The sequence below is a fragment of the Carettochelys insculpta genome, chromosome 15, assembly GCF_033958435.1.
Source record: "Carettochelys insculpta isolate YL-2023 chromosome 15, ASM3395843v1, whole genome shotgun sequence".
In the NCBI taxonomy this organism is placed as follows: Eukaryota; Metazoa; Chordata; order Testudines; family Carettochelyidae; genus Carettochelys; species Carettochelys insculpta.
This window is the reverse complement of record NC_134151.1, coordinates 8,831,592-8,856,702: the sequence shown is the minus strand read 5'-3', so window position 1 is coordinate 8,856,702 and position 25,111 is coordinate 8,831,592. Positions and strand designations below refer to the sequence as shown.

At 44.0% G+C, this 25,111-nt stretch overlaps 1 protein-coding gene across 2 annotated transcripts in view; it reads left to right on the top strand.

The window, feature by feature from the left end:
* Window positions 1–25,111, top strand: part of WWC1 (WW and C2 domain containing 1) — a 133,215-nt gene that overhangs the window by 81,669 nt on the left and 26,435 nt on the right. For both annotated transcript variants that reach the window (XM_075009711.1, XM_075009712.1), the window contains 3 exons: window positions 6,206–6,448; window positions 10,161–10,250; window positions 13,677–14,209. In XM_075009711.1, coding sequence (XP_074865812.1) covers window positions 6,206–6,448; window positions 10,161–10,250; window positions 13,677–14,209 — 866 coding nt within the window. The remainder of the gene's footprint in view (window positions 1–6,205; window positions 6,449–10,160; window positions 10,251–13,676; window positions 14,210–25,111) is intronic.

Genomic DNA, 25,111 nt, shown 5'->3' with positions numbered 1-25,111 from the left:
TTCCATCGTCCTAGCTGTATGCACCCTACGGGTTAGGTCAGCATGGCTACGTTGGTTGGCCGAATTTTCAGAATTTAAAGTGTAGACCAGGCCTTGAGCAACTTAAGAAAAGTAAGTTTGAAATTGGGCAACCGATAACAGCCATTGTGACTGAATCCTTGACCAAGGCTTGTCTTATAAGCTCTTAGGTGGATGGTTTAATAATATATTTGACACCACTGCCGCAGCAGTTGGCCCATTGCAAAAGTTGAGGTATGTTCTTGTGAGCACACTTTGAAGCACACTAAGGGGCTGCCTACATTATGGTGATGCAGTTTGCACCAGCCATTCAAGTTCAGAAGCAGGTCTGACTACTTGAATTTCTAATTGACTGTGGGTGCACACAGCTATAGAAGCGCACTTGCTCTGATTTGTTCCTGCAAACAGGAAGCCCCTTGTTTAGGGCAATAAAAGAGTCAGATTGAATATCAGGATAGCAAACAAACAATCTAGAATGATTGTTCTATTTTAAAAGAGTACAGTTCAAATTAAAACTAAGCATCCTTTCCTCCACTTCCCTCAGCCTCAGAAGTGATAGGCACTCAGAGTGCCTGGCACCTCAGAACCCACTATCGCTGATTTCTTTGTAATGCAAATCTGGACTTGGGCATGAATGATGTGGTTTAAATGTTCAGTCTGTGATAACTGATGGGATGAAGTTTTCAGCTAAATGTCAAGTTGTTTGCCAGGCTTTTATTCCATGTCGATGAACAAACTTTTTTGGACTTTAAAGGTGGGTTTATTATTTTTTTTTAATCCAAAACCAAAATCTGCTTGCAAAGCCAGGCAAATTCAGAATTAGTTCTTTTTTTTTAAAAAAAAAAAAAAAAGTGAGAATGTGTGCTGAGCATTGAGAGCAAATTCTGTTGGAAGGAAAAAGCATATTCATGCAAATGTGTGCCAGGAGCACTCATTGATATCATAGTAGTCCTCTTATAAAAGTAATATTCCTTCAAAATGCACTGAGGAATTCTCAGATTATATGTGAATTCTTCATTGGAACATACTTCTGCACTTAATCTGGCAGAGAGAAACAAAATGGCTCTAAGTCAGGATGAACTTCTAATACTTATAGCATTTAAATTAATTAAAAAGATGCAACCTTGCTGTGGTAGTTGGTGCTACAGTAAGAATCAGGCCCTCAAAAAAGGCTTCTGTGCTGAAAAGTGACAGAAAAAGCAGTAAGGTCCATACTATCATAGAGGATTGGTGCCTGCAGGGGGAGAACGTGCAGGGAGGGTCACCCAGAAGGACAGAAGAGGGCACAAGGGGGCACCCATTTATCAATTAAAATTTTGGCAGAGGCCCAGGGAGGTGGTGTACCTCCCAAGCGCTACCACGAGTAAGCTATGCGTACTAGTGTCAAGAATAAATAAGCTAGGTTGAGTCTTGGTCAAGTAGCCTCTCTTTCAGAGAGCTCTGTGGATTCTAGTCTTCCTGGGTTTTGGAGATGGAGGCAGGCATGCTGGCAGAGTCTCCGGGCCTCTGAGGAAGGTGAGGGGGAGTGGCTCTGCGCTCCCGAAAAGGGCAATGCCTCAGTCCTGCCCCAACTGCTGGTCACCCTCCCCACTGAGCAGTGCTGCATCTGGCTGGAGGGCTGAAGTTGAATCCCAGTGTCTGCCTCTCTGTGATGCTGCTAACTCTGACAAGCCAATCATGGTTTGAATTTAGTCTGACCTGAGGGTAGGATTATTTACTTTCATTGGCTGAGGCTGCCCATTTAGCTGAGTTAATAAATACATTTGTACCTGCCCAAGCCTAAAGTGAACCTCAAACACTTGTGTTCTGCAATATATGCAGTGTGTCAAGACTAATATGTTCAGAAGTCTTGGCAAACTCAAGTCAACTGGTTGCCAACCTAAGCCCAGCTTTATCACACCCTGAATGATGTATGCACCCTCTCCCATGAGGGCAATTTGCCTGCCAAACTTCATCTTCCCAACCACCAGTGGAGAGTTGTAAAGCTGCTAAAAAAGAATCCCCACCCAAACAAACAAATGGGAAAAAAACACAGCTGTCTTTCCTAATTTGATTCACAGCAGCTGAAACACTTTCGTATAATCTTTCCACAGAGGTTCACCTCTTGTCAGTGAAAAAGATGGAACACTTTATCTGAGGGGGAAATGCTTCAAAAACCTAAATTACTTCAATCCACATAGCGAGAATGAAAACTTATGCAACTTGATCTGCTGTGTACCTACTAAAACTTCAGCTATGGTTTTAGTTACTGATATACCAACTATGGATGTTGATTCCCTTCTTTTGATTATTCAAAACCTATCTCTCTTTCTTAGGTTCTTGAACATATGATGCAGCTCTGAAATATCAGTACTATACAGTTTATGTTGGGTTTTAAAATAGTGTCTAATCAAAATAGTTTTTATGCAGTATCAAAATAAGTGACTAGTGATTGAGTGTGAAAGACTGTTCTTTCCGTTGATTGTTATGTATATCACCATTGCTACTGCCTGAGGCTTTAGTTTTAGTGAACAACAAGAAGTTCTGTGTCACCTTATAGACTAACAGATATCTGTTTATCTGTGTATCTGTCTGTAAGGTGCCACAGGACTTCTTGTTGTTTTCGAAGATACAGACTAACACGGCTACCTCTGCAATAGTTTTTAGTGTTTTACTCTTCTTTTCTCCCCTACTTCACACTGAGCAAACTTTTTTCAACATGTAGGAGTCCTGAAACCCAGTTCAGGAAAAAGATCATTCAACACAGTATCCAGATGCATTAATTAGGGTTATAAATGTTCGCATAACCACTTACACTATTACTGGCTAGCAATATATGATCTAACTATAATATAGCTAAGGAAGTGGATCTTGCCCACAAAAGCTCATTAGCTAATAAATAAATCTGTTAGTCTTGAAGGTGCTACAGAACTGCTTGGGATTTGTGAAGCTACAAACTAACACAGCTACTCCTCTGAGTCTATAATGTGACCTGTAAATGGACGTCGCTAAAACAGTTCAGCATAGAATCATAGAACACTAGGACTGGAGAGGACCTCAAGAGGCCATCGAGTCCAGCTCCCTGCCCCAATAGCAGGACCAAGTACTATCTAAAAAATCCCTGACAGACATCTATCTAACCTGTTCTTAAATATCTCCAGCGATGGACATTCCACAACCTCCCTTGGCAATTTATTCCACTGTTTGACCGCCCTGATAGTTAGGAACTTTTTCCTGATGTCCAACCTAAACCTCCCTTGCTGCAGTTTAAGCCCATTGCCTCTTGTTCTATCCTCAGAGGCCAAGAAGAACATTTTCTCCTTCCTCCTTATGACTCCCTTTTAGATACCTGAAAACCGCTATCATGTCTCTCTTCAATCTTCTCTTTTCCAAACTAAACAAGGCCAATTCTTTCAACCATTTTTCATAGGTCACATTCTCTAGACCTTTAATCATTGTTGTCACTCTCTTCTGGACCCCCTCTAGTTTCTCCACATCTTTTTTGAACTGCGGTGCCCAGAACTGGACACAATACTCCAGCTGAGGCCTAACCAGCGCAGAGTAGAGCGGAAGAATGACTTCTCGTGTCTTGTTCACAGCACACCTGTTAATGTATCCCAGAATCATGTTTGCTTTTTTTGCAACAGCATCACACTGTTGACTCATATTTAGCTTGTGGTCCACTATAATCCCTAGATCCCTTTCTGCTGTAGTCGTTCCTAGACAGTCTGTCCCCATTCTGTATGTGTGAAACTGATTGTTCCTTCCCAAGTGGAGCACTTTGCATTTGTCCTTATTAAACTTCATCCTGTTTACCTCAGACCATTTCTCCAATTTATCCAGATCATTTTGAATTATGACCCTATCCTCCAAAGCAGTTACCACCCCTCCCAACTTGGTATCATCTGCAAACTTAATAAGCATACTTTCTTTGCCAATATCTAAATCATTGATGAAGACATTGAACAGAACCAGTCCTAACACAGACCCCTGCAGAACCCCACTTGTTATACTTTTCCAGCAGGATTGAGAACCATTAAGAACTACTCTCTGTGTACGGTTATCCAGCCAGTTATGCACCCACCTTATAGTAGCCTCATCTAAATTGTATTTGCCTAGTTTTTTTTATAAGAATATCATGAGAGACCGTATCAAATGCTTTACTAAAGTCTAGGTATTCCACATCTACCACTTCTCCCCTATCCACAAGGCTTGTTATCCTATCAAAGAAAGCTATCAGATTAGTTTGACAAGATTTATTCTTTATAAACCCATGCTGGATGTTTCCCATTACCTTACCACCTTCCAAGTGCTTGCAGCTGATTTCTTTAATTACCTGCTCCATTATCTTTCCTGGCACTGAAGTTAAGCTGACTGGCCTGTAGTTTCCTGGGTTATTCTTATTCCCCTTTTTATAGATGAGCACTATATTTGCCCTTTTCCAGTCTTCTGGAATCTCTTCTGTCTCCCCTGATTTTTCCAAAGATGATAGATAAATGCTCAGATACCTCCTCTATCAGCTCCTTGAGTATTCCAGGGTGCATTTCATCAGGCCCTGGTGACTTGCAGACATCTAATTTTCCTAAGTGATTTTTAACTTGTTCTTTTTTTATTTCAACTTCTAACCCTACCCCTTTCCCACTAGCATTCACTATGTTGGGCATTCCTTCATCAGACTTCTCAGTGAAGACTGAAACAAAGAAGTCATTAAGCATCTCTGCCATTTCCAAGTTCCCCATTACTGTTTCTCCCTCCTCACTGAGCAAAGGCCCTACCCTGTCCCTGGTCTTCCTCTTGTTTCTAATATATTTATAAAAAGCCTTCGTGTTTCCCTTTATGCCTGTAGCTAGTTTGAGCTCATTTTGTGCCTTAGCCTTTCTAATCTTTCTCCTGCATTCTTGTGTTGTTTGCCTATATTCATCCTTTGTAATTTTTTCTTGTTTCCATTTTTTATACAATTCCTTTTTTATTTTGAGATCGTGCAAGATCTCCTGGTTAAGCCAAGGCCGTCTTTTTCCATATTTTCTATCTTTCCTACACAGCGGGATAGCTTGCTTTTGGGCCCTTAATAATGTCCCTTTGAAAAACTGCCAACTCTTCTCAGCTGTTTTTTTCCCCTCAGTTTTGCTTCCCATGGGACCTTACCTACCAGCTCTCTGAGTTTACCAAAATCTGCCCTCCTGAAATCCATTATCTCTATTTTGCTGTTTTCTGTTCTACCCTTCCTCAGGATTGTGAACTCTGATTTCATGATCACTTTCACCCAAGCTGCCTTCCACCTTCAAGTTCTCTACCAATTCCTTCCTATTTATTAAAATCAAATCTAAAATAGCTTCCCCCCGCCCCCGGTAGCTTTTTCAATGTTTTGGAATAAAAAATTGTCTCCAATACAATCCAAGAACTTGCTGGATAGTCTGTGCCCTGCTGTATTAGTTTCCCAACATATATCTGGATAGTTGAAGTCCCCCCCATCACTAGCAAATCTGGGGCCCTGCTTGACTTTGTTAGTTGTTTAAAAAAAGCCTCATCCACCTCTTCCACCTGGCTAGACAGCCTGTAGTAGACGCCTAGCAGGGCATCATATTCTGATGCAATATTCTGATTCTTTTAGTATTACCTAGTTTTACATTAGCTTTGTCAGTACAGGATCAGGGTTTTATTTGTTAAAACTTTATTTTCCATTTGAAATGTGACTTAATCTGATATTCTTAGAGAGCCCTTCACAGTGCTGAAGTACAAAGTTCTCTCCCTCCACAAAACCAGTAGAGCAGTGACATTGGGATTGTTCTCCACACTGCCTGTGTGTATCATCTCTGACTTGGATGGAACATCTCTAGGGTTTGAACGTAGATGTTTCTAATTCCCCTAATTTCTATTGGGTACAGCACCAGCTGATGGAAGCAATAGTGCCAGCAAGTTTCAGGTGGTCCAGTGTCTACCAATGTTAGAAGGTGTAGTTAAAAACTACAGGGTCTTACCTACATTGTGAATTCCTCTGATGCTGCCAGCTATTGTGCTGGACTGTTGACAGTTGTGGATCTTAAACAAGGCCAGTGGCTGAGGATAATTCAGTCTCCAGGTTAGGCAAGTGAACAAGGATGCTAATTGTCATAGTGGTTCATTTTGTGGCCCTCTGCCCAGTAGCACCTGGATTCACACCACTAAACACGAACGTATGTGAAGTGGACTTTTTTTTTTTTTTCTATAGAATAGCAAATCTAAAAATACATCTGGCTAAACTGGATAGTGAGGCCTGGCCAGGTGTGCTGGATTCAGAACGGGACCGACTCATACTAATCAATGAGAAGGAGGAGCTTCTAAAGGAAATGCGCTTCATTAGCCCCCGGAAGTGGTCTCGAGGTGAAGTGGAAAGGTTGGAGGTGGAGAGAAAACGTCTAGAGGAAGACCTGCAGGCTGCAAGAGATACTCAAAGCAAAGCCTTAACAGAGAGGTATGTAACAAGGTGCAGCGCAAAGCTTAAATTACTGATTTATAGAATAAATAATAAACTTTATCATGTCAAAGTAGCAGGGTGCTTTGAGGTTCTAGGAATGTCCATATGCCGCTCAGAATTACTCTGTTTTTAAGGTTTTCTTTTGTCTGAACCTCCCCAAGCACTCACCTGAAACTCTACTGAAGTGCTTAGGGAGGCTGTATGGTATCAGCCTGGCTTTCAAATGGATTGGTCCAGGGAATGTAAAAAAAAAATTGAGCGTTCTTGGGACTATCCAGAAGGATTCTTTGCTTGGGGTGATGTCTCCATAGGAAGGCCATTTCATGCAGCAGCCCCTTTGGTTGTTAGGCAGGTTGGAGCCTCGTAGTTGCAAATATAGTGAATTTTAAAATCGTTCTTACACCCTGTTTTCCATTCCAGTGCATTTTAAAATATAGTTCTGGCATGACCTGATGTTTGCAGGTCTGAGAAATGTGCTAATTTAAAGAAATGCAGCCTATTGTTTTCCCCGGTGATTACTTCAACTGTAGTATGAGGGCCTACTGGAAAGCACAGTAATAGAGCAAAACAGTCTAAGCTGTGGCTCAGTGTACTCGGCAACCTGCAGACAAACTAACGTGGGTGGATATTGCTAGGAGTCTGGAGTAGTGTTATACATTTCCATCTTCCCATGACTGATCATGTGCACATAACATGGTGTCTGCATTTTCAGGGTGGTTTTATAGACTCATTTACTCTGTGTAATTAGCTGCTATCTTACCCAAATATGCTAAAAATATATTCATGCATTTATGGTATTGGAAAAATTCCAAATGCCTAAGAGAACTCTGATTACGTGAGTTTTTACTGTTGTGAAACACTTTGAACTAAATGAATAACTCCTACTTCTGTTCTAAAATTAACACCTTTACTTGGAGCTTATGGAAATACTCATTTTGGGATGTCACAAAAGAATGGAGGGCAGGAGCAGGGAGGAAAAGTCTATTTAGACTCACTACTCTGTAGTGCATCCCCTTTTGTTAAGGGTACCACTCAGCATCTCATTTGATCTGTGTCAATCAAATTTTCATCTTCTCTGAAATGTAGTGTGTTCAAATTTGCATACGCTTGGAAGGAAGTGTGTATAGCTATGAACTTAATTAGTATTTCAGAAGTTCTCTGAAGTCAGATGAAAGACTGAATTTTTAGATGAAATTCTAGTAATAAATTCAGAAACGACCCTCGGCCCCAAAGTGTAAATCAAGGAAAGGCTAAAGTGCAACAGCTGTCAGGGTACGGCTTCAAGTTTTCAAAAGAAATTATACCTTATGAAGTTGACGATGCTTCAATATCATTAGCATAAGAAGCATGCAATCTTAGTGTGAGAGTTCATTCAAATCTCCATCTGGTTTCCACACTGCAAAGCTCTTGTAAGCCCTCACAGCTTCCTTTTCGGGGCTCGTGCAGAGTTTTCTTTAGATGCAAGGGCAGGATTCCATGAGAACTTCATGCAGCAAAGTGGTCATATTTTGCTTTTTAATTCCTAGCTAACACCTGTTGTTTCAATTGCATGGCTTGTTCCATGTTTTCCTCTACTATGGGAAATGTTCTAACTAAAGATACAAATGCAAAATTTGCTCTCTATCACTGTACATCTGAAGTAATGCTAGTGCTTCAAGCAAATTCCTCTTGCCTTACACACACACTCACTCTCTCTCTCTCTCTCTCTCTCTCTCTCCATATAAATATATAAATCTGGTTTTGATGTAAATCAGAACTATAGAACCAGAAGGGACTTCAGCAGGCCATCTAGTCTAGTTCCCGTTGCTCAAAGCAGGACTACGTTTTAACTCGACCATCCCAGACCAGTGTTTATCTAACCTGTCTTTAAAAGTCTCCAATGATATCCTCAGGCAACTTTTTCTAGCGATTTAACCAGCCTGAGGAAGTTTTTTCTAAAGTCTAACCTAAACCTCCATTGCTGAAAGCCCATTGCTTCTTGTCCTAACCTTAGAGATTATGGAGAACAGTTTAGATCCCTTTTCTCATAAGTCTTTTATGTACTTGAAAGCTGTTACCATGTCCCCTTTTAGTCTTCTCTTGTCTGGACTAAACAAATCATATTATGTTTCTTTCCAAATTTCCCTTGTAGGTCTTATTTTCTAGAACTTTAATAATTTTTGTTGTTTTTCTCTGGACTTTCTTCAGTTTGTCTGCATCTTTCTTGAAATGCGGTACCCAGAACTGGACACAATACTTCAGATGAGGCCTAATTAGTGAGAAGTAGAGCTAGAGCTGCCAAGGAGGGTGGGAGGAGGTAGTTGCCCCAGGATCCAGTGATTTAAAAGGACCCAGGGCCCTGAAGCACTGCACTGGTATCGGCTGTGGCTGGAGCTGCTCTCTGGGTGGTGCTGAGAAAAGGCCCTTGCCCCAGGGACGTTCTAGTGAACATAGACAGTGGACAAAGGAGGGAGCAGAAATTCAGACCCTGAGGGCAATGACACGCCTAATAGCGAACACAAGATGAGTGGCAGTGTTAGGAACAGAACTCACTACTCCTGATTGCTGCCCCAGTGCTGCATGCATTGGACCAGTTTGCCCTTCTCTATACCCTCCCTGCGCTTTAACACACAAGGCAGTAAAAGTTGCTCCTGCTGCTGGCCTCTAAGGGTTCCTCTAGACAATGTGGAAGATGAACCTGGTCAGGGTCAATCTTCCGGAGTTTGATTTTGCACTCCTGGTAGAGATGCGTGAAACTGAACTATCTGGGGCTGGCAGTCGACCCCTGTACTCCTCAGTATTGTGAAGAGTAAGGGAGGTCGACTGGAGGCTTGCTTCAGACACATGTCTGGTTTTAGGACAAGTAGATTGAGCCTCTTTATGGTGCAGGAAGCCTCAGGCAGTGTCTGCATACTACCGGACAATCATCTTTGTTTCCGTTTACAAAGACTAGATCATCAGTACCATTGTGAGGCGTTTCTAGTACAGCTCCTTCAGTGGGAAGAGAGGTGGAGAAGAGGAGTGCTTGAACAATCCATGTTTTGCAGTAGTGGTGTGGGCAGAGAATCTCCTGCTAAAAACCCAGTCACCATTACCAGTCATGATAGCAGGTTCTGTGGTCTACTCCTGCTGCTTACTACTGCTCTGGTGACATTACGCAACTGAAGGAAGACGGCAGAGCTGTGTGCACCTGTTAGGGTTTGAACGATTAGAAGTACATTTCATATATTCAGAAATTCCACTGGATCATAAATGTCTTTGGAAATGTGGTTTTTAACCTATTTTATTTAGAGAGAGGATTTACATGAAAACTGTATTCCCTTTCCTGTTTTGAAATTGAGTGAAATTTGCAAACCCACCATTTTTGGTGCATTGACTGTAAGACTAATTGCCTCATGAGTTATTCAAAAATAATACTACCAAATGTCTATGGCTTGATCCTAGAAATACAACCAGGATAGTGCTTGCTACTCCACCCAGAAATAACCGTTTGCTGGACTGTGCTTCAGGTTTTCAGGTTTCTTGAAGCTGTTTTTTAAAAAAAAAAAAAACCAACCAACCAAACAAAACACAAAGTATATAACTGTGTTACTTAGGCCTGATAACCGTCCTAATTAACTCCCTCTTAGTCTCAGAATTGCTCAGTAGGGGCACAGTGTAAGTGGCTGGTCTTTATTTTAATTTAAAAATCTCATTTTAACTTATTGTCCATTTTTTCTGTCTTCTCTAGACTGAAGTTAAATAGCAAAAGAAATCAGTTGATCCGCGATTTGGAGGAAACAACACAATTAGTTGTAATGCTACACACCCAGCTGAAAAAGTGAGTTTTCAGTCTGAGTTTTACATATGCTTTAAGTAGGTATCATGTGATTGCCCTTTCTCCCTCCTCATGGTGCTGAAATTTTGTCTAATTAGAGTTGAACTTATTTAGGTGAGGGGTGGGAGTAATCCATTAACTCATCACGGAAGCCGATACTGCTAAAAGGCCGAACCTTAGACTTGTGGTGGGCAGCCTGTGGCCTGCTGACCACGTATGGCCCACTGGGGATGTATATGTGGCTGATGAGACATTTGTTTACCATTATCCATGCACAGGGTTGCCAGATTATGCTGCTTTCCAGGAGTGTAGATTTTTTTTCCTACTGGTATCACAAAAGTGATGTGCATATAAAGCCAGGGCATGTACAGTGAGTTGTGTGCTGATTTCACAACATTGAATGTAAGAGCCCTGAACTCGCTCTGCATCCAGAGTGCTGCTATGGTTCGACTGGCACAACCTGCATATTCCAGGTTTAAAAGTGCAGTTAGCAGAACTATCTTATCCCGGGGGGGGCTGTCTTGGTTACAGCAATCTTGCAGCCCCTGAGATGGAGAGCCACTCATGTGGCCCACTGACTAGCTGAGGTTGCCTGTCATTGCCATAGACGACTAATAACTGGTATGCAGAGCATGGCTTAAAACAGGTCACCAGCATCTGAGTATGAACCATGGTAACATTTGTAAGACTGTTGAGAGCTAGTAAATACACTCTGTTATAAAAGGTTGTAATTTCATTTCGATAAGGGAATGTCTCATTCTTTTCCTGTGACAGTTTGCTTGAACTTATTATAATACTCAGGCAAATACATGCACTTGAGCATTTGCTCATAAGCCACCAAGCACATCCAGAATAAAGAAATATGGTGTTACACAGCCCTACCCACTGAACTGAGAAATGAATAACAGTAATAATATATGGAGACTTACCTATCTCATAGAGCTGGAGGGGACCTTCAGAGGTCATCAAGTCCAGTCTCCTGCCCACACAGCAGGGTCTATCACCATCTCTAACAGCTTTTTTAAACCTATTTGCCCAAGATCCCTAATGGGCCCCCTCCAGGCTCAAACTCTCAACCATGGGTTTAGCAGGCTAACGTTCAAACCACTGAGTTATGCTTCCTCTACACCTGCTGCAGCTCCACGCACAAATAATGCCTGCTTCACCACATGGAAATGGTGACCTATCTGTGATTGCACTAAGTGTCTTCTCTTAGAGTCTGATATCTTGCACTAAAATTTCTTTCTGGTCCTTTTACTGTTACCTTAATGAAAGATGATAGGCCACAGAGCAGAATCCAAGAGGAAAAGCCACGAAGAATAGCATCAGCTCAGTTTGCCGAGTTGACAGAAACCCACTTTCTCCGATGGATGGGCCAACCCTGAGTTCTGAGGAGGAGTTTAGCGCCCAAATACATGTACTTGTTTGCAAACCTTATTCTTTTTCAAGAAGATAGTCTGAACAAACTGAGTGTCTTATACTTCATTAGAACAGGTTGAAAGACACCATAAATATCAGGGGTATGTTTGCAAGCAGCAGCATAAATCTGAAGTCCACTTTGAGGGATACGTATCCAGTGAGTGTCATAATCATCAGGTAAAATCAGTACTTTGTTGCATAAGGTTGATGTGATACACATCTGCCATCCTGGTGCAGAAAGCAATCTATGCTAATACTGTGGTGAACTCTCCTTGTTTTCCTGAAAAGAACGTAGATTTGGTGTATGATTTCTTGAGCACCACTCCTAAGCAGCATTGCAGTTACATGATTCAATAAATCACAATTAAATAATGTTATGCTTATTAATTAGCATTCCACTGCCTGTTTCAGCATCAGGATTTTTTTAAAACAATGTTAAAAATAACCCAAGTGCAAACTTGTAAAGCAAACCAGATCTGAAGTGAGGTCACATCGTTCTAAGACGATCACTATTTTTGTATAGTGCTTACTATATTCAGTAGTTCCAGTGCTTTTTGTTTTTTGTTTTAAAAAGAGGGGAGCTGGTACTCAGCTGGCTCCCTGCCCCCTCCCTTGCCAAGGTTTTCACAGCTGAGGCTGCCGGCGGAGTGCCGCACCCTAGCTGCAGGGCTGGCAGGGTCCCCCACCATGTAGCCAGGGATCTGCAGCTGGGGCTGCAAGGTGTTAATGCTTTTTTTGTGCTGGTACTGAGTACTAAGTAGTTCCATCCAATTAAATGGGACAGCTTGGGCTAGTAAGTACTGTCCTTGGTAATTAATCACGTGCAAGGAACTCCTCGCTACTAACGTGTGTGGCTTAAGGTGTAATATAGTACTGTTTTACTTTAGGGAAGGTATTTTATTTTGTTCTTGCTGATCTCATAACTTACACAAAAATGCAAATTAGTCAACATTTTATTAAAGTAAATCTGCAAGTCCAGCAGTTGTTGCCAACAAAACCCTCTTGCACACTTTACTTCTGTTGCATTCTGCTTATTTTAAATACAAATTGGTGTGAATTTCTCACTCGTGAAATGAAAGACAAGTAAGGCTGACCTTAAAACAGACCTCGTCCAGGCTTCCCATATGAACATCTGCTAGTGTATTGCTGTCTGATTTATAACTTCTCCTCTATTAGTTCCTTGTTGTTACTGAGCACTGCTGAGTTGTTGGGCTCGTTTTATGTGAACAAACACCCTCTAAGGACTCAGCTAACATTTACCTCACGTGAGATTAATTCTGATTTGAGGAAGCTCTCCAGAGGTAGGTGGATTGTCAGAGCAGTGTTTAGTTCCTTGTTGTTGTGGCACTGGAACAACTGTGGCTGATTTTGCTTGGCAATCCTAATTTTTCACATAGATATATCTTGCAAATCAGCTCAGAACAATTGGTCACTGAGCCCATGCCAGAGAGTTGCAAGTTGAACATCACAGCAGGCCATATATTGGGCAGGAGTTTGAGATTAGACTCAGGAAACTATTCCTGTGACAGGGAGACAGTCATCTCCTCAGTCTGGCATTGAACTCATCTTTCCTGCATGGAGCAAAGGATCTGTTCTGATGCTTCATTTGAAGGTTAAGAAGAACCAGAGCACCTCCACAAAAGTGAACAAAGAATGCTGTTACTCTAATTCTTTTCTTCTTTGGGATGATTATTTGGGTGTGTGAGAGGGCTCGGTGCATGAGGAATACAGCTTGCTGAGGAAAGCAAATTACAACGCCCGCTTTTATTGAGGTACTGTCGATTTTTGAATTTTGGAAATTTTCAATCAAGTGGGTGACAGTTCCTGTGTGGATTGTCATTCTAAAATGTCAGGGTGCCTAGCGCAATGGAAGGGTGACTGTTTAAAAGCTAAAATAGCAAGTTGCATCAGCATTTTGGTGAGTGTGGACATAAAAGTATCACCGTATCTTTCACAAAAAGTCATATGTAAAAGTCTCACTTTCTTTGACCTGTTTGTGTTTCTCCACAGCCTCTCTACCAGCATGCTTTCCCTTTCTTCGGGCAGTAGCCCGGGCTCTCTCGCATCAAGCAGAGGGTCTCTAGCCACCTCAAGCCAGGATTCTTCCACCTCCGCCAGTTTTACTGATCTCTACTGTGAACAGTTGGAACAGTTGGACTCAGATTATCAGAGCAAAGTTGACTTCTTACTCCTGGAGGGAGCCTCTGGATTTAGGCCGGCGGGCTATATCACCACTATTCATGAGAACAAGGTGGCAAAAACTCACAAAACAGATGCCACCAGCCGTATCCAGGCTCTGAGATCTTTGTCTGGGACTCCCAAATCAATGACATCCTTATCTCCAAGGTCATCTCTGTCATCTCCCTCTCCACCTTGCTCTCCTCTAGTGATAGACCCTCTCTTATCTGGAGATGCCTTTTTGAGCCACGTGGATTTAGAAGACACAGAAATAAACATAAGTCTTTCTGAACTTGCTCTAAATCCTGGAAGTGGCAGCTATAGATTGGAAGAACCGAGGGCAGAGAACAAACATCTAAGCCAAGGTACAGTATCAGTTGAACCTCAAAGTAACTTTTAAATCTTTTTTAAAAAATCTTTTTAATTAAACAGCAAATTAATAATCTTAAATTCAGATAATGTAAACATCGGTCAACAGCCTTCAATACAAGAACTGCTGGAAGTCTCCATCCAATAATGGGTTCATGACATTTCACTGTATAGTTTGCTGGAGATGGTGTTGGTGATTTAATTCACGTCCAGGAGTGTATTCCTTTCCTAGCCTCATCAGTTCCTAACTATGCTTAGCAGAATTTTATTTTTATTTTTTTTCCTAACCATTATTAATCAGTTTTAAGGTGTTTTATTGTGAACTATTTTTGTTTCTACAGATGTAAGGAATTAAAAGGAGATAGATTAGGAAGTAGAGTTTGGACAAGATTGGCAATAGGGCTGAAGGCTGTTGCCAGAATAGCCAAGAAGCCCAAGTCACTGACACAAGGTGTGTGGGGGCAGCATCTGCAGTCTTGGTCCAGCAGAGCAGAGACCTTTTGGTAGGACTGCAGGGAGTAGGATGATCTCTGGCCTTGGGATGCTGCTGAACAGTTCTTGCCAAGAGATGGCTCCCACTTGCATGGCTGGCAAGTGAGTGCATGGGCCTGTGGCCACAAAGACCTCTCTGCTCAACAGCAGGGCCCGTGACACTCAATGCCTGATGTGAGGAAGACTGCTGTTTGGGGATAGGACAGAGCACAGCTGCTCGGCTGCAAGGGAGGACAGCCTGCTGCTGAATGGCTCCTGATTAGGGATGTTGCTATTCAGCAGCCAGGTGTCATCCTCATCTTCCTTGTAGTCCTGGCCAGAGTTCTCTGCTTTTCCCTGCCAGGACCTCAGCCTACCCCCATCCCATTCTCCTGCAGGAACTGGGTGTCAGGCCCTGTGCAATGCAGAGAGTGAACAAGTGGGACCAAAATGGGGGCTGGGATAGGGCCTATAAAGGGGTCTGTGCACTCCTGCAGGACCAGTGACACCTGATTCCTGCAGATGCAAGGCAGGGGGGCTGAACTTGTACTGACTGGTATGATCCATTTTCTAGTCAGTGTGTCGGATGAAATTGACATTTGCTGACAAATTAGATTATTTGAATGGTGCCAGTCTGCACCCATAAATAACATGGAGCTAATTTTCAAACATGAGTGCTTATATTAGAATGCCCAGTTCTTCATCAGTGTGTTTTAATTGTAGGTGTCTAGTGCCTAAACATAGAACTGAGTGTCTTTAGGAGGACTCCTTAAAAGGGCACAATAAAAATCTCAGTGGCTGAAATCTAGCAGGTGGTTGTGAAGGTCAGCTACCCAACAATTCAAGAAAGAATGAAAAAATCCCCGGAGGAGCACATTGGGCCTAAGTTTGCTCCCAGAAAATTCAGTAGTTAGTATTTCCATGCAAGAGCACGAGTGGCTGTTATATTTTGAGAACTAGCTGTTTCAAAGACTAAGTCTCTTAGCAACAATAACTTGTTTGGATAAAAATGAGAGACTACTGGATGTTCTGCTGAAAGCGTTCAGTACAGGAGCCAACACTTCCTTTGTGAGGCCACCAGTCCTGTGCAAATAGATTAAAAGCATCAGATACCAATTAGTACAATTGATCCATTCAGGCACCTGTCAGATTTCAGTGCAGGCTGGGCCTTTGTGAATGCAATGGCTTTACTTTCTACTTCAGTGAAGGCAAAAAGTAGAAAATAAACAGTAGTGCAGCACAGAGCTACATAAGCTTGCAAAATGCAGCAGTGGCAATGGATTTTAAACCCATTTAGTGCTTCAGCCTCTGGATATGTTAAAAAAACAAAAAACAAACCAAAAAAACACATGAATATAGGGGAATTAGTGAAGTGTAATTTCTATGTGATACCATTTTCTATCTCAACAGTTGTCATTTTAAGGCTTCATTTGATCATTCAAATTCCCTGAGGTGACACTACCTTCACCCTATGTGATAGATACTTTTACACCTGAGTACGAAAGAGTATTTTGCTGTTACAACTGGACAATGATTTGTTTTAACCTTTTTAGCACTTCATGGCTGCTGAGGTTGTTAAATCAAAGCTAAGGTGTTAAGCAAATTAAATGATTTCTGCTGTTATTCAGTCAGCAGAAAAAGTAATCACCATAAGTAGTTTATTTCAGGGCAATAAGAAGGAAAGATTTCACTCTCTAGGCATTACTCGCACTAATTGAACATATCACTGAAACAGTGTAGCTGAGTGTGATGGTCAGGTGGTACGTGGCCTAATGGGACAGCATGCTCACGTTTTTGTGAGCAGATTTAAATCATACAACCTTGTAGTATTTTGTTGTTTCAAAATACATAATGAAGTCTTTTAGATATGCTCCTTCCTTACCTTAAATGTGTGTGGTTAGAGTCTAGTTATGGATCACCAAAAAGTTTCAAACGTGTACATAACAAGCATCTAAGGAGCCAAACTGTTGATATACAGTATGTCCCTGATTATCCGACCCGGTGAGCTGGCCATGTGGAAGCTAACCCCAGGCAGACAGCCCGGGGTAGCTGACATTTTCAGTTATTGGTCGGTCTAGTTCATGTGGGGTAATCAGGGTTCCAGTGTATATACAGAGTAATACCATTGAGGTCAAGGGTGAACCTGAATGGCATCTAGTCCATAAAGAAACCTAATGGAGCCCGATACCCTACTTTCAGATGTTCATATCACCCGCAGCTGCTTTTTTTGAAAACAGATTAAATTACATGTGTGAGAGGCAAAGAGGAATCCTACCACTGGGGCAGATGCAGCACACTCCATGTAGTGCTGAGGCTGCCTAGGGAAAGCTAGTCCAGCCCCGCCCCTCCCACCTAAGGCTCTGCCCCTCCTGGGGGATGCAGCGCCTCTTGCCCTCATACCCCTGGCAAGTCAGTTGGCCCCACTGGAAGTAGCTCATGTGCTGTGATAGCACTGTCCATGCTGGTGCTTTGGGGTATGGCTGTACTTACCTGGCATTCAACATGCAGCGATTGATCCTCTGAAATTCAAAAATCAATCTCTTGGGGCTCAGCTGTCGACTCTGGTACTCTGAACTATCCCACGCAGTAAGGGACATCAACATGAGCCCAAAGAGCTCCGATCTTCCCTAGGGACTGGTGTAGCTAGAATTGTGTATCTGGGATCGACTTTGTTCTCTAGTGTAGACCAGGCCTAGGTCAATGTCCCTTAAGTCGCTAGGCAGTAGCTTATTCGCACCCATAGGCAGCAGATAATGTGGACTAGAGGTGCTCAGGCACCAAGAATATTCAAGCCTGGGAATTCAGCTCTAGCTATGTTAACTGCAACAGCCTGGCTACATCTACACTAGCCCCAAACTTCGAAATGGCCACACATGTGGCCATTTCGAAGTTTACTAATGAAGCGCTGAAATGCATATTCAGCGCTTCATTAGCATGCGGGTGGCTGCGGCACTTCAAAATTGATTCGGCTCGTCCCGACAGGGCTTCTTTTCGAAAGGACCCTGCCTACTTCGAAGTCCCCTTATTCCCATGAGTTCATGGGGACTTCGAAGTAGGCGGGGTCCTTTCGAAAAGGAGCCGCGTGGCGGCGAGCCGTGTCAATTGCGAAGTGCGGCAGCCACCTGCATGCTAATGAAGCGCTGAATATGCATTTCAATGCTTCATTAGTAAACTTCAAAATGGCCATTTGTGTGGCCATTTTGAAGTTTGGGGCTAGTGTAGACACGGCCCTTGAGTGTCACTGTGATGAACTGGGGAGCAGGGCAGCCTTTGCAGTGAGGAGTTTGTTTATAAACAAAGGCAGGGCAACTAACATAGCAAAAGGTTTGCCATTAAAGTGAAGTAAGGTTCATTAATGATTCCCAAAAGCATTGTCAGGAATTCCAGTCAAAAGATAAGAAACAAAAGTGGGCTAATGTGGAAGTTTAGCAATGGCATTTAGAGGCAGATTTTGAAGGGCATCCCTGAAACTTGGTGGAATAAGGATAATCAAGGGGACAATGGGATATTGTAATAGTAGGGTCATTTTTGTATGTCTACACACACAGAATAGACCCCCGACTTACTGGATTTTGACTTAGCATTTCTTGCAATAATGTAAGTTGAAACTGTGAGTGGTGGGGAGGCGGGAAACTGACCAGCACTGCTGCACTGGTCAGTTTCCTGGCTCCCAGAATGGCAGGGAGTTGGAAACCAGGTGGCAGCCTGGCTTCCAGCTCCCTGCCACTTGAAACTGACCAACACATCAGTGCTCTTGGGAGCAGGGAGCCGGGAGCAGGGAGCCAGGACCAGGAGACCAAGGCAGCAGGGTCTGCCCCCCACCTAGTCCCAACTTGCATGAAATTTGACTTACGTGTGGTTGCCCAGGAATGCAACCTACGTGTAAGTTGAGGGGCTACTGTATGTGAGTGTGTGTGTGTGTGCGCACGCGTGCACACACAAAATAATGGGGTCCAAAAAAGGACAGAACACTTTGTGCTGGTGCGGGAATGGCACTAGACGTGAAAGAAAGCATCGAATCAAATCAATAAAAACCTTAAATGAACCAAATTGTACCATAGACTCACTATGGCTAGTAATTCTGTGCTCTGATGATAACAATATAACAGTAGACTTACGTTACTGACCATCAGACCAGGATGGTGATAGTGACTGTGAAATGAGAAGGGTGATTAGAGAAAAATTATAAAAATAAAACACTCAGTAATAATGAGGGATTTCCACTCTCCCCCTATTGACTGGGTACATGTGACCTCAGGATGGGATGCAGCAGTAAAGTTTTTTGACACCTTAAATGTCTGCTGCTTGGAGCCGCTGGTTCTAGAACCCACAAAAAGAGAGGCGATTCTTGATGTAGTCCTAAGTGGATCACAGGATCTGGTCCAAAGGGTAAATATAGCTGGACCACTTGGAATGAGAATTTAATTAAATTTAATGCCCCTGTGGGTGGGAAAGACACCACAGCCACCCAACATGTACCATTTAATTTTCAAAAGGTGAATTACATGAAATGAGGAGGTTAGTAAAAGAGAAATTAAAAGGTAGACTGTCCTAAGGCAAATCCCTGCACGCTACGTGGAAACTTTTCAAAGACACCATAGTAGAGGCCTAGCTTAAATGTATGCCCCAAATTTAAACAAACAAACAAACAAAAACAAACCATATTAAGAGGGGGTGGGGGAAGAGTCCCTGTTACTTAACAGTCAAGTAAAAGAAGCAGTGAGAAATAAAAAGGTAATGTTTAAAAAGTGGATGTTAAATTCTAGTGAGGAAACTAGAAAGGAGCATAATAATCTCTCCCACATGAAGTATAAAAATATAATTAGGAAGCCCAAAAACAAATCTGAAGAAGAGCTAGCCAAAAACTCAAAAATAATAGCAACGTTATTTTTAAGTACAGCAATTCTTCTCCCAACCACCAGGCTTATGTTCTGCATACAACCACGGTAAGGGAACTTGTGGTGGAGGGACTTAAGAGCGTATGGGAAAAATAGAGTTAGGGAGACTGTGGTTGGAGGTGAAGCTATGAAAACCCTGCGCAGGCTGATAGCCCTGCTACAGCTGTCCCCTTTCTTGCTGGCCCCAGCCAGACTCCTGGCCGCCACATGAGCTGCAGGCCCCACTATCGCCATCCTTGGCTGGCCTTCCTGTTGCGGCTGGCATGTGCTGCATACTAACCATTCTCATGGGAGTCTGCGAGACAATATGGCAGCGGCTAACCATGCAAATGCACAAAGTTTGAGTGGGTTAAGATGGCTCGTAGTGACTCACGTATACTCAAGGCTGTTGCTTCCCATTTGCGCAATGAGTATACAGAAGAAAACTTGCGTGTATGCAGAATCTGGTGTTTGAGGAGTTCCTGGCTGGAGAGGGAGTGCTGCATGTCAGAAACACAAAGCCTGCGAAATAAACTCCCTCCTAGATCCTTAAGCAGATTGGTGGGGGGCAGTTTGGATGGGGGAGGAGCTTAGGCGCTGGGTATTCTGGGCATGATCAAAATTTCTGCAAACCTGCTTCCCCTGTTCACAGCCCTGGGCAATGTAACATACCCATATACAGTGGACCCCTGATTTACACAATTTCAACTTACACGTTACTTGCAATAGCACAAATCAAAATCTTGAGTGGCAGAGAGCTGGGAACCAGGTGGCATCTGGGAACCTGGCAGATGCCAGGAGCTAGGTTGCCGCCTGGTTCGTGGCTCCCTGCCACTCCTGGGAGCTGGGAAGCTGACCAGCACAGCAGCACTGGTCAGTTCCCTGGCTCCCACAAGCAAAGGGGAGCTGGGAGCCAGGTGCAGACAGGACTGGGGGCCCCTCCCTGGCCCGGTCCCGACTTGCATGAAATTTGACTTGTTTGCCTAGGAATGCAACCTGTGCATAAGTTGGGGGTTTACTGTATGCTGTAGTACGTACATAACCTGAGAGCCACTTGTTTAGTTCAGTTCTCAGTTTGGGGGTGGGGAGAATTCTGTAATTGGTGTAAAATGGGGATTTTCTGCTTACACTGTACTGAAGTCCTGTGGCACCTTACAGACTAATAAATTTATTAGAGCAAATGCTTTTGTGAGTAAAACCCAGCTCATCAGATGAGTTGGAGTGGAAATTTCAAAATCCAGGGTGTACATAGCAGCAAAACACACAAGATGTTACCTATCAATAGTAGGACCAGTTATTAGTGAAGCAAATTAAATCAGGCAGGATGTGTCTCATTCATAGTGTAAGATGTAGAATATCAAAGGTGGAGAAATCTGTTTGCAACACATTAACCAGTTAAGCTCTTTATTCAAGCCTAAGCTGATAGTGTCATTTACAAATATAACAAAATGAGAGTGGAGTGAATCAGAAACTGAGCATACTCAGACAGTGAAAAGAAGTGTATGGGTGTAGAGGGTGGGTTACTGGACAAAGAATGCTGTATCTTTTACAAAGGAGGTTGAGGCCATTCGTGCTCACGGTGTATCTTGATTAATACTTCAGCATGTCTTTTTGCTTCTTTATAACCTTGATCATGTGGTCAGTGGCCCCTTATCTATCTTTTATGTCTCTTTTCCATCTTTCCTTTCTCCTCTGGGCTTGAATTAAGGAATGGTTCAAAACCTCCCTCCCAATTTTCTCCCTGTTTCGCTTCAGTTTCCTCCTGCAGTAGGTGCAGTCTGTCAGCGGGAGAAGTTTTCAAGATCTCCTGTGCAAGACAGAAGCTGTCTCTACACGTGCACGCTACTTCGAAGTAGCGGCACTAACTTCGAAATAGCGCCCGTCGCGGCTACACACGTCGGGTGCTATTTCGAAGTTAACTTCGACGTTAGGCAGCGAGACGTCGAAGTCGCTAACCTCATGAGGGGATCGGAATAGCGCCCTACTTCAACGTTCAACGTCGAAGTAGGGACTGTGTAGATGATCCGCGTCCCGCAACGTCGAAATTGCCGGGTCCTCCATGGCGGCCATCAGCTGGGGGGTTGAGAGATGCTCTCTCTCCAGCCCCTGCGGGGCTCTATGGTCACCGTGGGCAGGAGCCCTTAGCCCAGGGCTTCTGGCTGCTTCTGCGGCAGCTGGGGATCCATGCTGCAGGCACAGGGTCTGCAACCAGTTGTCAGCTCTGTGTATCTTGTGTTGTTTAGTGCAACTGTGTCTGGGAGGGGCCCTTTAAGGGAGCGGCTTGCTGTTGAGTCCTCCCTGTGACCCTGTCTGCAGCTGTGCCTGGCACCCTTATTTCTATGTGTGCTACTTTGGCGTGTAGACGTACCCTCGCAGCACCTATTTTGATGTGGTGCCGCGCAACGTCGAAGTTGAACATCGACGTTGCCAGCCCTGGAGGACGTGTAGATGTTATTCATCGAAATAGCCTATTTCGATGTTGGCTTCACGTGTAGACATAGCCAGAATGTAACAAAAGAGGGATTAAAACATTTCACTCAAAAAAACCTTTCAGCGTGTGCACCTACTCTCCCACTGTCCCTTGAGAGAGACACATTTCACATGGTGAGGGGGAAGGGGGAGATGAAGGATGTGAACAGGAGAATAAGAAAATACAGTCCTGGCTTGTGCAGCAGATTTGCACAGAAATAATTGTAATGATGCCCCACTTATCCACAGGCTGGTATTACTCTTTCTGACACTGCAGTCATGAGGATAAGTGGGGAAACCTGGGCTGTCCTCCTTGATGCCAGTGGGGTCACCCTCCCCTTATACAGCCCAATTATGCACCTCTTTGGTTCCTTCAGTACTGATTGAAGAGTATTGAACCATGGGGAGGGAGCAGAGGGTAGGGACAGGACATGGCAAAGTTTCCAGAGCATTTCTCTGCGGGACGCAATTAATGTCGCAGTGTGCATCAGCAGCCTGCTGGGATGTAACATCTAGTTCTGCAGGGAGATGCCAGCTGACAAAAACACAGCCACCCTCCTTTGGTTCTGCGACCCCCTCCCTCCTGCTACAGTCCCCAAGCCAGAGCTACTTACCTTGCATCTCTTCCCTGACTTCCTGCTCCCCGTCAAGCTGCTGCTGAGACCACCATTCACTGGGGGATTTGAGAACGGTGCCCGGCTGCCTGCCACTCTGGGTGACCCCACTGTGAGCCCCACATCCTTGTCTACTTCTGCCTCCATCTGTAATTTCATCCTCCAGGTTAAGTGCTCTTCTGGTGACTCAGTGCACTCGGTGTATCTTTGCAGCACAGGCGGGGTCTTCACCAATGAAGATTGTGCCCAGCTCTTTATAAAATACCATTCCACAATCAGTGCTTTGTTGGGTGCATCACCCAGGTGTGTCCCGCTTGTTTCCCTTCTCACACAAGGATTGAGAAATGTGGCTGTACGTGCCCCAGTTCCCACGGGTCACTCGTAGCTGGGACAGCACAGGATCCCTTCCCTGCCACAAAATCAGCAGCAGTTGAAGCAGGAGAGCATTTGGAACAATGGGAAGACACCACGAGAGTGCTCCATGCTGAGCCTGCTAGCAGGAAATTGAATTTAAAGTTCGTGGGGTTTGCAAGAGGGAGGGGCGGATTGCTGTTTGTTCAGCTGCAGAGCAGCGGAATTCAAAGCCCTGCCCAGAGTGGCTACTTGGGCATTGTGGGAAACATCCTGGTGTTCAGTAAAGGTGAAGAAAAGGCTCCTGGGGTACATGCTGATGGACTGTTGTTCAGTACAGGGAAGGGAAGAGGAAAAAAAGTCCCTCATCAAGGTGGTAGTTTTTTGTTGTGGAAACCAGGCTGTTTTCATGACTTTTGTCACAGTGCAAATGCTAGTGGAGTTTTGTCACCAAAAAGGTTATTTTAGCCACGAAACCTGCCACTGTAGACATGCCCTGGCATCGCAACCAGGATGTGGGAAGTCAGACCTAGCATTGAGGCAGGAGGCAGGCCAAGTCAGGTACCATAGGCCAGAAGGCAGACTGAGTGTCAGGCACCAGGAGGCGGATAGCATGAGGTTACTGAGAGTTCAGAGTCTCAGGAAGGCCCAGAGGACAAAAGCCGAGTCAGGTGGCGGGCAGGGTCCAGTTACAAGGAGATCAGGGTCAGATGGCAGGTTGCAGGCAGCAGCTGAATAGCAAACTCAAGGACAAACCAGGATCAGAAACCACAATCTAGAGTCTATCAGAAGTTGGATCTGGAACAGACCTGGGCAGACAGACTACACTGTTGTGCAGATAGCTCCTTTCACGGTTTCCTGGTTTATATACTGATAACAGACAATCAGTGGCTGTTTGGCGCCGACGCCCATGTCCTACCACACAATACTTCCTGCCAAGCCCAGCCTGTCAGGGTCCTCCCCCAACCACCCAGCCTAAGCCTCCAGTGGGGAAGCAGTAGGCGCTATCTTCCGGACTAACGGGGCTGGAGTGCTCTACTCTGCCCTGGCCTGCACCCCGCCCTTGCTCCACCTCTTCCACTAAGTGTCTGCCCCTCCCCACCACTTTCTGTCCCCTCCCCAGAATGCACCATGTCCTTCCATCTCCCCCTTCCTTGTAGAGCCTCTGGATGCCACTAAACAGCTGTTTTGCCACTGCTGGAGGCACAGAGAGAGGGAAGAATAGATCAGCAGGGCCATCAGCAGGCAGGAAGCACAGGGTGGGAGAGGGGTGACAGTGGCTGCTGATTCTGAGCACCTGCCAGTTATTTCCCTGTGGTTGCTCCAGCCCTTGAGCAATCATGGGGCTGACACCTGTGCTCCATGGTCCTGAATTGCAGCTCTGGAGATTCTTACAAAAGGTACCTAATTCCCCTCACTTAAAAAAATACACTGAACATTTATCAAAACTTCGTAGTGTTTTAAAATAAAAGAAAAAGCCCTCTGCTTGCTGTGTGGGCTAAGTGCTTCTTATAATGTCCCACAGCTGCTTAAGGTGGGATTTTCTGTCTCAGATACCTGTTGGCTTCAGTGAGTGAGCCGGGGTAGGTTGAGTGCACAGACAACCCCTGGCTCTATAGTCCCATTATACTTGCACTGAATGTAAACCCATTTTTCTGGAAGTGCCTCCAGATGTGTGACAATACCCACAAGCTGTTTTCAGAGCTGCTTTTGCATATTTCAGGGTGCATATGGTATGTTAGTGCTGATGTCTTCTATGTTTCCATAGCATCCTACCCCCAAATATCTGAGCTGTGTGGCTGTAATTCCCATTTTTTGTTTTGTTTTTTAACTATTGTATATGTGCTAGGCGTTTCCCAAACAGATCGTGATTCCTGGCCTTACTCAGAATAGGTAAATCTCAGACAGATGGTGAAGAGCTAGAAAAGGATCTCTCACAGCTGGGTGACTGGGCAACAAAATGGCAAATGAAATTTCATGTTGATAAATGTAAAAGTAATGCACATGGAAAAACATAATCCCAACTACAGGTGCAAAATGCAGGTGTCTAAATTAGCTGTTATCACTCGCGAGATTAGTCATTGTGGCCAGTTCTCAGAAAACATCCACTCAATGG